The sequence below is a fragment of the Acanthopagrus latus genome, chromosome 16, assembly GCF_904848185.1.
Source record: "Acanthopagrus latus isolate v.2019 chromosome 16, fAcaLat1.1, whole genome shotgun sequence".
Lineage (NCBI taxonomy): Eukaryota > Metazoa > Chordata > Actinopteri > Spariformes > Sparidae > Acanthopagrus > Acanthopagrus latus.
In genome coordinates, this window is record NC_051054.1 from 20,350,941 (window position 1) to 20,366,789 (window position 15,849).

Below are 15,849 nucleotides of genomic sequence, written 5' to 3' on the forward strand. Positions count from 1 at the left end.
GTGAATGGTAGGCCAGGATTTGGTAGTCCTAACATAGGAGCAGTCTCTATAGAGGTTTTAAGTCAACAAAGGCTTTGTTAGCTTCATCAGTCAAGGTAAGTTTGTCATGTGATCTGGACTAATGGCGTGATGTTCGATGAGCTGAGTGGGCCAGTTTATCTCTGGTTGCTGAGTCATATCTGAAGGTCCTATTTACTGGAATAGCCTTATGATATAGCAATGAATGTTTCTCCTTGTGTGAAACTTTATATTTTTATCTCAAAACAAGTACTAATATTTGTAATGGTCTTGCTGTTCTTTTATTTGGCAAGTGACCACGGTCGGCAGGATAATGCCATTTAAGGTGTTTGTAATCTGGAATTAAAATACGGTGGCAAACATCCTCTGCATGGCCTCTATGTTGTCCATTAATTCTTCATAATGGTCACCTCATCGGGCGTTATCCCATTACCCCAATCATAACAATATTCATGTCATTATGTTTAATTAATTTCACTACAACAGCTACTTCTTGAAATGTGAGTATGATTAATTGTTCATGGTTCTGTTTAGCCAACAACAACAACAACCCTTGGTTAGAGTTAATGAAAGATTTAAACTGAAAAACCAGCACATGCTGTATTTAATTTGGAATCAATCTTTAGATTTAAGAGTTGTTGTTATTACATGTGCTGGTTGAATTAAATAGTCTGAGAAAAGGTTTCTTTTCTTTTGGGATCCCTTGTCAGACACTTTTCTTCAACGGCTCAGGTTGTAATTTTTTGTTTGTCTTTTCAGTTTTACAGCCATCACCCCTTTAATTAACATGTCACTTAATGAACATGGTTTGTGTTGTCTTGAATGAGCAGTATAAAACAAATGCATTAAATTGTAGATTTGGAATTCAATCATCTCTTCTCCTCATCTCTTATTCTGTCCATTAGATTTCACTCTTTTCTCTTTTAAATCCACTCATTCCCCCTACCCCTCCCCTGCCCTCCTCCTCCTCTCTTCTCCCGTAACCATGGTGACCGTCAGCTGAGAAATGGCAACCGTGGCCCTTCATTAGGTATCAACACAAGCTCCGACAGCCCAGATAATAGCCAATAAGGAGGTGGGGGGGTTGGGGATGTGGCATTATGTTGGGTAGTAAATGAAAAGCCCCCAGGGACGAAGCCAACCTTGCTGTCATGCTTCAGAGAGTTATGGCTGTGCGAGTGTGTCTGTGAGAGTGGGTGGGGTCATTCTTCTCTTCTGCTTATGTGGGAAGACGCGCACATGTACAGTCATGTACACATGGCTTCCTCATGTGCATATGCATGCACTCATATGCCTTGTCACACACACACACACACACACACACACACACACACACACACACACACACACACACACACACTGTGAGGAGGGATGGACTTAGGCTACGGCCTTAGTAGAGGTTTACAGCCGAATCAGTTGACTCAAGATTCAAAGTTACGTCTACACAGCAGTATAACAAAGTGGAGACAAAACATGGAGACACGGCCCCTTTAAGTCACAAAAATCAGGCAACAAAAACAGAGAAAATACAACAGAGAGCAAGAGAGCAGCTGCAAAAGCAATTACAGCAATGCAGGAAGAAATAGATAGTAATTAATGAAAAAGAACATTGGATACTAAATACGGAGCAAAACTGAACTTTTAGAAACCCATTTTTATTAACCTGACTTCCTTATTACGTGGCTGCAATTTTATTTTTATGTATATTGCTTTTCATGTGTGCCGTTTGTTTTTCTAACTGCAGCACATTGTTACATTATTTTAAAAGGTACTATATAAATAAACCTAACCTGAAACATTAGACATGTAAATGTGGAACAGAATGTGACTTGTCAAGTATAAGAAATACAGAGATAAAGCATTACATGTTTAACCTGTATAGTAAGCTCCCACAGTTTCTGCCAACAAATGAGAGTGATATCTATCTATCTATCTATCTATCTATCTATCTATCTATCTATCTATCTATCTATCTATCTATCTATCTATCTATCTATCTATCTATCCAGTATATATGCAACACATAAACAGATGTGTATTGCTCATGGCAATGATGGCATTAATGCAACAGTGCAATAGTTGTATCAATGGCGTTACATGGACCCTAAACCTCAGATTCCACTGCCCCATACTGGTCTTGATATGGTCACTGGAGCAGATTGTGGCCGTTCTAGGCAATGCTCGCGAAAATTAAACGCCCTCTGCCGATTCGGGATCCACAGCACATCAAAGTCAGAAGTATTTCAGTGAACACTCTTAGACAAACAATGCAGTGATTTGACTTTTTAGCCAAATCAACTACAGTAAAAGCAGAAAAACCAAAAAGAAAGGTTGAAATCAACACAATCTGAGCAAGTCAACAAAACCAAGCAGGCAAGACACCCTGCTTCTGCAATGCTTCCATGTGGGGTATGAAGTAGCATGAATCAGAACAGGTAACAGAGAGAGCCTGGTGTGCTCAAGGGGTAATTTTATCTCATTAATAATCCATGATAGCCTAATCAAATGAAAATACCCATAACAGAAGAAACTGCTCCAATCCAGTCTGAATTAAATGAATTTTCGATCGGATCGAACATTCGGTGACATTGCCTCTTGGCGGGACTGGAACACAGGCAGTGGTGTCAGGAGAACAGAACTGGTCCATGGATGATGGGCTTCAACACGTTTGTTGGAGATGTTGATAGATTGAAGGACTGTGGAACGTCTTGATGGCGTTGTTTGAGTAAATATTGTTCCTATGACACCATTTGGGCCCATCTCTAAAACTGCATTAACAGGCAGAGCGAATAACAAAATTAATTCTCTTCCGTTCCCCTGCTCAGTTCCCCTTCTGATATATTTCTGGCAGAATAGCGAGCAGAACCTCTTCGTGCATGTCAACATTTTAATACTTTGTGGAGGGTAAACAAGGTACGAGGTAATTTATTCGTCACTACACAACACAGAGTTGCATAACGAAATGAAAGTTTGTAAACTCCTTCATGCTACACAAATTACACAACCTATATACAGTTATTTATATACAAATACATAAACACTGAGTGCATCCTTTTGAATATGCAGCAGGGTGTACTTCAGCGACAGCAACAAGATGGCGATGATAATGTACTTAGCATCTTCACTGCCCATCAACTCTGACTGTGTGTGAGCTCCAAGCATTGATGTTAGCCCACCTCGCCTCATCCAGCTGTAGTCCCGTGCTAAGCACACATCTAGTTGGATCATTTCCATTTCTTGTCCATGTAAAGAGTTGAATTGATGATCTCAGTCAGAATGAGGAAATATTGTCCATGTAACCACAGCCAGCCCTTTCTAATGAGGGTCAGTGCTCCAGGTGTACTTCCAAATTCCTCTGACTATAAAATGTCTGGGCAATAGTGTATGCATTGCTGTGAGTTTTGGGATAATTTCTACTTTAATGATAATGAATAATTATTGTGCACAATGCATGCTGGGATGCTGCATGAGCTGCCTTCAGGCTGCTGGTTGAGAGTTTTGGAACCTTTTTATTCCGTTCACTCCTTTTTATTATAGCAATCCTTTTTTGTGACCTTATGATTTTGATGGTGATGTGTCACCTCTCCAAACTCCTGAACAAGTGTTACGCAGAAGCCTTGATGAAAATAAATTCAAGAACTTAATGGCTGATTTCATTGAATGAAGTGATTGTGCACCCCGCGATTCCACCAGATATGTGTCCGCTGCGTGATGGCTCTGCCACGGCAGCGGAGCTGATAGGTTTCACTCTAGTCTATGTGTTAACTTCCACCAGGTCCGCTGCGCTTCGTATCTGCTCCTTCCCAGCTCTGGCAGTCCGAAGCCCTCCACAGCAAATACCCAGGACTTCTATTTCTGGTGGGTGCCGGAGCACGATGCAGCAATTCAGCCGAATTTAGCACAGAGCAGACAGGAAGTCACACACTGAAACTACAACTTAACATCAGGCTCGTCTACTAACCCTTCAGTCGGGAACACTTTGTGTTGTTGTGTTTCTAACACACGCCTATAACTGCGGTAGCAAGTGATTATCGTGGGAACTCGCGATGCTAGTTCTCCGACAGTACTGCGCCACGGCGGACTCAAAATGCAACCGGTGAGGATAGCCGGATGGTGGAGCAAAACCATATTGGCATCGTAACGCAGCAGAAACATATCTGGTGGAATCTCAGGGTCAGTGTTGGTGAAGTGACCGAAGGGCCCCTTCAGAGAACCTCTGACAAGCAGTGTCAGTGGACACTGATCACACACGCAGTTTATCAGTCCTTATCCGTGTGTATGTGTGTGCGTGTGAAGAAGCCATTGTCTGAAAAGCTCAGCCTCCACTCTCTTGACACTCAAAATGGCAGCACCTCTTCCTTTTCTTCCTCAGAGCTAATGCCTCAGTGGCTCCATCCCCCCCTCTGTTCCACACCACCGTTTGGTGCAGACATCTCAACGCACCATTGGTCAAGGCGCCAAACAAATGGAAATCCGCCAGCTCGCTGAAATTACTGATGGTTATCGTTCGTATCCCCTCTCCCCACCACCACCATACCTTACTTACTCCCTCCCTTCTGCCCCTTCTCTTGTGCCTCTGTCTGCTTCAGCCATCCTCAGACAACCAGCCTTCCTTTTCAGCTACGAGGGGGCTGAGGATTTACACTCTTTTTACTCACCCCTTTTTATTTTTTCTTCCCTAACACCCCACTCACTTTTTGCTATTTTAAGAGCTTCACAAGCATCGGGGCTCAGAGAGTAGTAAGAAGAGTGCAAAAATAAACGACACAAAGCTAGTTTTTCGTTGCCTCAGACAACACATATGAACATTTTGTGATGCTGTGGTCATGTTGAGGGATATCTCAAGAAGCTAAAAGAAAGCATTATCAACAAGCAAGTTGGAAACAAGAAGCCGTGTACTGCAGCATCACACCAAAGCATTTAAGAGACCTGCCAATCCACTACTGAACAGTGTTGGGGGTAATGTCTTACTTTTGCAATGTACTTCTTTTAGCGGTAACAGAGTAATATACTGCTAAACTTATTGAGTAAGGTATTACTGCAGTTATGTCATGAAGTGAAGCGTTTATTGTTGTTTTTTAGGAACCCAGCCACACACGACCATATTTATAAAGCCTCTGCATGTGTTTATAATAGCCCAGCCAATAAGTTATTTGACTAGTCAGGTTGTTATCGGCTGCATTATAGAAGCTATAGGTTTGTTGTGTTTCATATGACTGAGCCTACAATTCAATTTGGTTATTGACTGTATATTGTATATATTATATGACTGTATCAGCCTGCGTCCAAGCACATTCCAAACATTTCAAAAGATCTCAGCTGGTTAATTGCACTATACTTGACCAAGACTGCTACTGGACAGGGTTTCCCACTGGCTAGGCGCCAAAAGTACACATGTGAATGAAGCTGCAGTACCAGCAAGGGGCGATTATGACTGAAGCAAAGTACAAAGGTAGTTAATAAGGCCAGTGAGTCCATGTTAGAGAGATATGTGGTTGGTTGGTTAGTTGTTGGGTTGGACATTCTTTGGACCTAACCAAGTCGTTTCAGTGCCTATATAATTTAAGTGTAACATAGGGGTGATGCAATATACCAATATTGACTATAACCATAATGTTAAAAAAATAGATATGGATTATTATACACATCTGAAACAATTGTGTAAATAATGGAGTGCCTCTGAAATTGTTATGCTTCTTTTCATTAATGCTTTGTCATAGTAACATGTGTGCATACAGAATGCTGGTTACATTAATGCATTGAGGTTGTAAACTCCATCCAATGTAAAGCTGCTTTTGAAGACTAAAGCTGTACTTTTTGCAGCATGAGTCTCAGCAACATTTTTTATGTCACATAGTCCAGCATCAGGTGTAACATAAAATACTTAATTTCTGCCTTCAGAATTGGTCTGCTGGGGAGGCCTAACAAACATTCCATACTAACATGATTGGCTACTGTCCATTTTCACTGTTGTAAATATGGAGAAGCAGATATTTCTCCGCCTTCCATTTCAGGTTGACCCTTAATTAATTTCATCGTAGCTCTGGCCGCTCTGAAGATTTTTACACAAAAATGACATAGACTGCAGTCATGCTGTGAAGGGACACTTTTCTGTCATGTGGACAGGAGAAATTATTAGAGAAACCAATCACCCTTTGAACATACTTATGACGTGCAAGTATTGTATTTTACGATGAAAAATACAATTCTATACTTTAAGGAAGGACAGGTTTAAATAAATGGCTTTTTGTTAAAAAAAAAAACTTGCATCCTCCTCAAACAGCTGTTTGCTCTCCACTGGCTGTATGTCGTAGTTAAACCTGTATGTTCTGCATCACTGCTTACACTTCCCACACACCACCGCCTCGCCTTACATCTTTGCTGTAGTCGTGAACTTGTGATTGAAAAGATGAGTGAATTAATGGAATGCTGCTACTGCCAGAGGATGAAAAAGGATCTGGCAAATTAGCTTGCTATGAAATAGCTTCTACAGGATAGCTGCTTGGCAGAGACTCTGTCAGCTGCTGCGGGTTTGGTGGCGGAACATGCAGCTTTGACAAAAACGAATCATTTTCATCCGAGGGGAGAGAGAAAGAACCACGGAGGGAGGAGCGGAAGACAATTACTGAGCTAATACATGGGTATTCTTGTCGTTTAGGTCTTTCCCCCCCATATTTATTAGGCGTTTTTTGTGAGTTAAAAATAAATAATCAAATTTCTGTATACAAATTATTACATAAAGAAAAAAAAAAACAGTGTGCCAACAGTTGTCCACAGCTTCAAAATGTTTCAAGTTGTGTAACATTGGTGGGGCACTGTCAGGAGAGGCAAACCAGGCAAATGTCTGTATGTCATTTTGGGAGTCAACATATTCAGTTGTTTAGGAGAGAGGATGTGTTGGCCATTTTCACCAGCTGGAAGTATGTGTACATGTGCAACGATGGTTTTTCATTACTCAGTGTACACGCACAGAAATAGACATATTAGATGTTAAGCCACTGCAGTACCCCTTTAAAGGGGTACTTCATCATTTCATGGGTGTGAAAAGTGTGTTGACAAGTCTTGGGGATTACTATCGTGTATGGGAGAAAAGTAACATGAAGCCTTTTGTGACTCAGGGAAGCTGCGTGTCACCTGATAAATGACCTCCAGTTTTGTTACTCAGTGGTTAAATGTAATTGTGGGCGTTTTTGAAAAGCAGTCCACTGGTCTAGCATTGCAGTTTAAAAACAAACGATCGAAATCGATACGGCAGAACCCGAGAATAATGACTCTGAAACTCAGAGCTCACCAGTGTCCTGAGCGACTCTGTAGGTCGCTCCCACACAGAGTTTAAAAGCCTGCAGCTCCTCCAGCTATTTAGAATAGGCGAAACCTCTTGGACAAGAGGTGAAACGTCTTCAACAAGCTGAAACACGTCTAGTTGCCAGTTACGGCACCTAGGCAGAGAATAATGACACCTACATTACCCACAATGCAACGTAGTCACTGAGTGACATTACTGGAAGCAGTTGATCAGATTATGTGCCACCTCTGGAGTCATAAAATACTTGATATTATTATTTTCACCCATGCAGTAGTACTCCCTGGACTCATAAACACACAAATGGTTGGTCTACTACCATGCATGAACAGTGAACATGAAGATAAATCCTACCAGCAGCAATATAGATAGCTTCAAATGGATAACAAGGAAGCCATTTTGTGCCTTTCCAGCATGTCCATTCTGGATTTGCTTGAGCCCTCTTCTTTGATGGTGTGGGCGAACGGCTCCATTGAATATGCCGATGGTGTGCATGCTGTTATACCCCCCCCCCCCCAGTGTCTCACTCAGTTTTAATATCCAGTTCCTACCCTGAGAGAAAGTAAGAATCCAGCAATCACATTCATATTCAACACCACCGAAGATAATGTTGCTCCTTCTCTCTCCCCCTCTTCTCCCAGCACATCCACCGCTACTTTATCGTTTTATTATAAAAGCAGCAGATGAAGTGGATGAAAACTTCCTCCTGTAGACCACGTCATTACATTAGAGAGAGAGAGAGAGGGAGAGAGAGAGGGAGAGAGAGAGAGAGGGGGATGTAGTACTGGGGTTGTTCGGATGAGTATAAATAGGATTACTGCCTGCTACCTGTCCACCAACAGATGGTCCACCCAGGAGTTTCTAAATGCTCTCACTTGAGCTGATGCCAGCTCACGCCTCCATCAAGAATATGCATGGTTGTGTGCATGTGTACCACTTTATTGTGTTTTTTTAAATGTCAAGGTAAGATGAGGTCATGGCAAAGGAGTTAAAGGAGTGGACATATTACAGTGCCAATTCATAATCTATTTCTCTAGCGATGGGTGTCCTCATCTCTCTGTAATCCATTTAGAGATGAAAACATTTTTCTCCTGACTGACTTGTTAAACCTGTACTTTGTTCAGATCCCACCAGCCAGCCCTTGTCTTCTGGCTGCTTCCTGTTTTTTTTTTGTTTATTTATTTTATCTCTTCAAGTCTTGACTAACCCTCTTAATGTGGGAGTCAGTCATGAATCTCTGTCAGGCCTGCAGCTAGTTCAGGAAACAGCAGCAAGGCAACTCACTGATACCAAGAAGAGAGACAATGTGTCCGCTGTACTGACCTCCTTTCACTTACCAGTGAAAGAAAGAAAGAAAGAAAGAAAGAAAGAAAGAAAGAAAGAAAGAAAGAAAGAAAGAAAGAAAGAAAGAAAGAAAGAAAGAAAGAAAGAAAGACGAATATTAGTATATTATTATTTGTTGACCAGCTGTTGCAACCCAGTGAAAATGTGTGAAATGATCAGACATGGTTGAAATGGTCACTTTAAATTTGATTTTGAAACCAGCAAATGTTTGCAACCATAGCTCTCGTGCTGTTTTATGTTTTACCTAGTGCTGCTGCTCCCTCTATCTCTTACTGCTGCATACACACATGCTGAACAGACCACATGGAAATCAAAAACTGGGTCTAAGATGCTTTATTCTTCTTTCTCAAGCTAACATTCACGTGACTGTCCCACCGTGAGCGATGCTTGTGAATCTATTGCATGGGCATAGATCACAGTGTCACTCAGTTATGTATGAGCCAATGACTTATTAATTGCTAATTCATATTCAGACTACAACCATTACCTTGGTGCTGCTGAGGCCTGTCAGAACAGCAATGACTTATACAAAATAATCCATATTATTCATTTATTATACCCTACCTCTTAACAGACACTTAACATTTGTAAGAGTTGAAACAGCCTGTGAGCTTCAAACACACCTGGGTTCAACCTTACACTAATATCTGAGGTGATGCATATTTGTGAAGTGTGTATTTGAAATGGCCTAAATTGTAACACTGGCCAAAGTAAGTCTGTCAACAAAATGACAAGAAATCTGAGAAACTGACTGAGGCAAGATTGACTATACATCTAATCAAGTCTTATGTTGATTAAACTTAAAGTCCGATCTATTCTCCGAAATGAATGTACTGCGTTTCTACAGATTCAATTTTCAATTTCATCTTGTGACAGCGCTGCGATTATACTCTGATAGTTGTAGGGACAAAAAAACACTTGGTCAGAGAAGACTGTTAAAATGACACAGCAAAATATCTGAGGTATTAGTTGCCACTGACATGGCTGTAAGTGTGGAATGTTCTTGAAACTTCAACAGCATAAACCAAACCTGAATGTTTAAAAAAAATAACAAGCCAAGTTTAAAGTGGCGAACCAACTACATCATAATTGATAGCAGATGCTGCTGGAAAGTTTGAGAAAAGGACACAAACTCAGTTCTGTCCCAACCCGGAGCGTGTGGCATCGCTTTACCTTCCAAATATAAAGGAGATTTACCGTGGCCATAACTTTTCCTTATGCCACCTCTCCCTCTGACATTTTTATGGATGACCCCTCGCACGACTCATCCAAGCTCATCCATCAAATGCAGGCTCCAAATGGAACGGCTTACGGATGCCATTAAAACCATTATGGGCCTGATAACAATCTTCTCACTTCATCCTCATTTCAGTCACAAAGAAGTTCTATTCATTCTCAATTCATTACCATTCCATATTTCAACAAAATGGCTATGACTACCTAATTGGGTAATTGTAATCTTATTATGAATTTTTCGTTTTGTAAATCACCTCACATACAAAAAAGAATATATACATATACATGTATATATGTATATTGTCTGTTTGGATTCAGGGGTTAGCTGACCATAACAACATGATTACAGACCTTTGAATATTGATTTTTTTTGCCTGTCCTTTTTTTTTCTACTTGCATGTGTGTCAGCCATGTGAAGCAGGGCAGCGTTCTTAGTCTCTCCCTGCAGGTAAACGCTTGCATGGTTCCTCTTGCACATGGATAAAGCTGCTTTCTCCTCGCAGTGGGCTATAGGTGGAGAAAGAGGCAGGGATGCTCTCTCACCTCAGGGGAGCTATGTTGGAGGCAAGATGCAGTTTGACTTTGCCAACCCAAAAGGTGGATGAGAGGAAATCCGTACTTTCAGCTGGGATATATATATATATATATATATATATATATATATATATATATATATATATATATATATATATATATATATATATATATATATATATATAAAATGCAATACTTTGGTTGGAATTTTTTTTACTGTCCATAATGAGTCCAACAGGAGTTCATTGCCTGGCCAGTGAACTGCTTTTCAAAACCTGGAGCCTGCATTACCCACACGACAACTTCTCCACTGAGTGACATCGTTGGAGGTGATTTATCAGATGCAGCTTCCTCTGAAGCCACAAAAGGCTTTATACCATATTTTTCACATACTCAGTATTACTCCCCAAAACCTGTAAACACTCACTCATAATGATGAGTAGTGGGGAAAAGAATGAAAATTTCATCACTAATGTTCATTAGCTAATGTATTATGGATTTGATGAAAAACAGGACAGAGCGTCCTGGAACAACGTTCGTCGGCTCTGCAGTATGTCGTTCTCTGTCCAGCAGTGCACCACTGAAGTTGACAGCATGTCTCCTAGCAACATCAACTGTTGGTTGTCACTTAACTAATGCCCTCTGAAGCACCACCTCAGAGGCTGAAGCTTTTTCACATTATTCCACAATCATGTATTTTACATTTAACCATACAGGTACTCACCCCTCCCCCGCCTGCACAGACAGACTGGGCCAATTATAATTCAGGCCAGGAATCTAACATCCACCCAGGCCAATAACCACACATTTAACAGCTCATGTGTGCAACTGTTTAGTCTTTATTCCATCAGTATAGTATATATTTTCATTTTATGACACATGTGTTCATTTACACATACAACCTGCTTCCGCAAACATAAAAAAAGCTAAAAACTAAGTTTTCAGTTTCAAAAGTGAGTCAACCGCACTTCTGTACTTGCATAAATAAATATAAAGGTTTTATATACGTTTGCTTGCCTCTGGCATCTCATCAGAGCTCTGACTGATCATCGATCATCATGAAGCTCTGGTAGTCATTGGAGTGACTTCTACCTACAGAGAAGAGTACAGGTGCACTTCCAGCTGCCTACAGAACCATTGCGTTGATGGAGTTTATTAATTAAAACAAAAAGCAGAGTCACCTGGTGAAGGGTAGTTGTGATGTGACTTGCTATCATTTTCTCTTCCTCCTACACCGTCTTTTTTTCCTCCACACTGTGCGTCCATGTGCACTCTATACACTGACTCACCCTCTCTACATGTGACCGGTCTATTGGATGACAGAGGAAGATCACACTGTTAGGTTACAAGCTGACGGTCTACAGTTCTGAGTGACTGCAGCCGCCTCCCGTTATTTTCACTTTAGATTTTCCCAGTTTGCTTTGCATGTTTAACACTTCTGGCCAATCAGCTGGCCGAGTCACAAACAGTACTTCTGTGGCCACTTCCAGCTTGCCCACCTGCAAAACCAACAAGGACACAGCTTATTCATTGAGTGTGTTTCCCAATTCATTATATATTTAAGACCTGGTGAGTAAAGGTCTTTGTTAAATTCCTGGTTATTAATAATTCATCTGTGTCCCATCATTGGAGGTGTTTTGAGATTTTGAGGCTGTCTGCAATGTCAGGCTGCCATACCAACAGTGAGATAAGATGTCAGGATGGTGTTATGTGTGTGCTCTCCTTAGGGAGTTCAGCAAGATCTGGTTTTTGATACATAGCTTGTGATAACACTATAAATATCTATACAGTTGATTAACCTTTTCCTACTTTTTCAACTCATTCAACTGCTACTTAAAAATAATAATTACTAAATAAATAAATAGATGGATTAATTGATAAATTAAGAACGAAGCTTTTCAACAAACCTGAAAGTATTCCACATCTTTTACACATGATTGGTATTATTCGACTTTTAAAGCCAGTAATGAAGTTAAGCATCAGCTTTTCAACACCCAGCATGTTTTAATTATTAACCAAACATAGAAAGGAAAAAAAAGATTCTTCTGCGTATTGGATTCCTTCAATCATGGTATTTCCAAAGTTTGAAGGAGGATCATTTTGCTTCATGTCACAGTGACACAAGTTCATCCTGTTCGGCTGTCGCCTCAGAAATTGCCTTACAGTAACGAAGGACATCACCCACTAAGCTTTGGATGGACGGCCAGGACCTGGACCAATAGTGTTGGTAGCTTTAGAACATCAATGTAGAAAATCTGGATCCACCACAGGACACTAGTCCCTCCCTTTGGCCTTTGTCATAATCTTAAATCTTATGTTGGCTCATTCACATTGTAATAGCATATGAAACGGCAGGGGCAGGTGAAAGACCGTGTGTTTGAGTCAAACCGCATAGGAGATAATCATCAATTTATTGTCATATTTCACATTCAAAGGCTCCAAAACAACACACTCTTCTCCCTCATTACATGCTAGAGTGGTCTATGTTATGTGGGATGAGTCTTCTTTGAGGAAGTGATGCCTGAGGTGTCTGTGTTAAGGAGATGAAAGCCGTGGCCATTTTGTTCCTTTCGTTTTTGTTTTTTTTTTCCTTTTTTCCAGTGCGGGGTGGGGCTTTGTTGCAGAGCACATGAAAGCTGCACTCATGCAGCTCGTAGCGTCTTGGTGGCTGATGGATTATGCTATGTTGTGGCTGAGCCCACAGTCTAGTATTTTTCGCTGCGACAGTGAGTTAATTGCAGATTATCTCACAGATAACGACTCCGCTGACTCTGCTAGACCCTTTTCTCTCTTTCTTTGGGGGCTTCCTTGTTTCTCCCCTGCGTTTTCCCTTCTCTTCAGTACACCCTATCATGGCTTCTCTCTGAGGCCTCCCTCCCTTCTTTGCTTCTCTCTGTCTCATCAAAAGCATAACCACTGTCACAAGCCAGCTATTTGACAGGAAATGGCAATTTCACTGGCAAGATTAGGCCTTTGATGTTGTTAGATGATAGCTATCTGTGGTCTCCCTTTACCTCTCCCTTTGCTTGCATTCTTCTCTGTCATGTGCTAAATATGTATATATATATATATATATATATATATATATATATATATATATATATATATATATATATATATATATATATATATATATATATATACACACACACACACACACAGGGTGGTTCTGTTTATTTGTCGGGAGATCTCTATTTATAATGTTTATTACTTGATTTTTGATTTACTACTTTATTACTTGATTTTACTCATCACAAGTATGTTTCCAATGTATTAATCAGTGATGTTATAAGTGGTGTTAGTTTATCTTTTTATTTCCTCCTATTGTCCCCCAGCATCACGAAGCACTCTTAAATTACTGTTTAATGTGCACTTGTTTCAACCAGAACAGCAGACCTGAGTCTCGGATGGCCGAATGATGTGAATAAAGACTTCAACACAAAATCACTAGTGTTACCTTTTGATAAGCTAAAACGAAGGCCTGCTACCTGAAAGAATGTGGTCTCAGCTTAAAAAACAACAAAACAGAAACATGTTTAAATTTCTTCTCATTTCAAGTGTTCTAATTGGGGTTGGTATTGTAGAAACCAGGAAGAGCAAGCCAAATTCTGAAAGTATTCAACTGATTAAAACCCACCTCCTTCCTCCAGGCCTCCCTCCAGAGCCACTCCTCCTTGATTGAATGCCACAATCATATTAACAAAAACCGAGATCATATGGACAGTATATGGAAATATTGCACTTTCTCTGCCATTTATGTGTTACAATCCTCCAAGCTCAGGATTGCAACAAGGAGGAGCACACACAAGGCGTCAAATAATCAACAAATGATAAGACAAACAAAAGACAAGGACGGGTGGATGCTAGCTGTAAATGAGGGGCTGTTGGCCACCAGCTTATGTAGTCCGGCAGCCAGAACAGGTGATCTGAATCTCACTGATGACCGCACTCCGCCCACCAGGCTCCAGGAGGGAGAGTCCTGCACAGGGCTCATCACAGTGTGCAGCTGACTCGCTTAGCTTTAGCGATACATCTATGCCGAGCCTCGTGAAAGATCCTGGTGAGGTGCAAAGTCTGCGTGGAGAAAGTGCGCACTGGTAGGCAGTTATGTAGATAGTCGAGCAGGTAGGCCATCCAATTCATCTTATCCGATTTGAATGAATGGATGGCTAGGAGGTCAAAGTTCTATGGGCTCGACCAATGCTGAACTGCACAATATGATACTCTCTGAACAAATGATTGGTTGAATGAACAAAACCAGACTGTTCCCAGCAACTTTCCTCTTTGTTTCTTCCCACCACAGCAAGGGAGGAGAACGTGGCCACTTTCCGCGGCTCGGAGTACTTCTGCTACGATCTCTCCCAGAACCCCATCCAGAGCAGCAGCGACGAGATCACGCTGTCCTTCAAGACGTGGCAGCGCAATGGCCTTATCCTTCACACAGGCAAGTCGGCTGACTACGTCAACCTAGCGCTGAAGGACGGCGCTGTCTCCCTCGTTATCAACCTGGGCTCTGGAGCCTTTGAGGCCATTGTGGAGCCAGTCAATGGGAAATTCAACGACAACTCGTGGCATGATGTCAAAGTGACCCGCAACCTCCGGCAGGTAGGGCTGTGTGTGAAAAATGGAATGCCGTGGCTTGTTGAATGGCAATCTAATTATAACATGCTAGCTAGCCAAAAACATTCTGTTAGCCAGCCACAACAGCCTGCTAAGCTTGCTGACTTGCAAAATTTCAGTTATTCAAATATCAGTTTCAGTTGCTAACTGCCGTTTAGCAAGCTACTTCTATTGTTGCTAAGTAGGCAGTCTTGTCTCATTACTGACTGCAGACTATGTGTTTAGCAGTTTTTTTTTTTTTTTTTACCCACTAAAAGAACAGGCCATTGAATGCTGCACCAAAGCTAATTTTAAACCGTCCTCCATTTTGGACACTTCAGATGATCATTCCCTCAAAGCTCAGCACTGTAAAGATGGTTTGCAGTTGGTCAGTGGCGCAATTTTTTATATCAGTATTCAGTTGAACTGAATTCACTGATTATGACATGTCCACTGAAATGTGCTGATTTTACTTCCACATTTCAGTTTAATTTTATAATGCTGTTTACTTTAAATATGATTTTTCTTTTGGAGTCACACTGTTTTCCAGGTCTGATTTTCTGGGTCCGTCATCTTCACCCTTTGTCCATCTGTCAGAACATTGTTGCACATTTCATAGTGTTAGAACGCTTCTTCCTTCCTCTCTTTCCATTATTTCTTCTTTCCTACATATCTGCCTGTGGGAAAAAAAATCCTCAAAGACCTCTGCTGACCACCCAAGACTGATCCCCATTCAGCTGTACAATTTTCACCAACCTGCATGTCTATATATCTACATAGACCCTACCTTTTATCAACCCTTTTTGAGAAGAACT

General features: G+C 41.0%; 1 protein-coding gene across 11 annotated transcripts in view; it reads left to right on the forward strand.

Moving 5' to 3' along the window:
- The window catches only part of nrxn3a (neurexin 3a), a 171,756-nt gene that overhangs the window by 63,698 nt on the left and 92,209 nt on the right, over window positions 1-15,849 (forward strand). For all 11 annotated transcript variants that reach the window (XR_005070258.1, XR_005070260.1, XR_005070259.1 and 8 more), the window contains exon 6: window positions 14,739-15,040. Coding sequence is in view for 7 of the 11 variants with exons in the window: in XM_037071680.1 (XP_036927575.1) it covers window positions 14,739-15,040 (302 nt within the window). In the remaining 4 variants the exon portion in view is untranslated. The remainder of the gene's footprint in view (window positions 1-14,738; window positions 15,041-15,849) is intronic.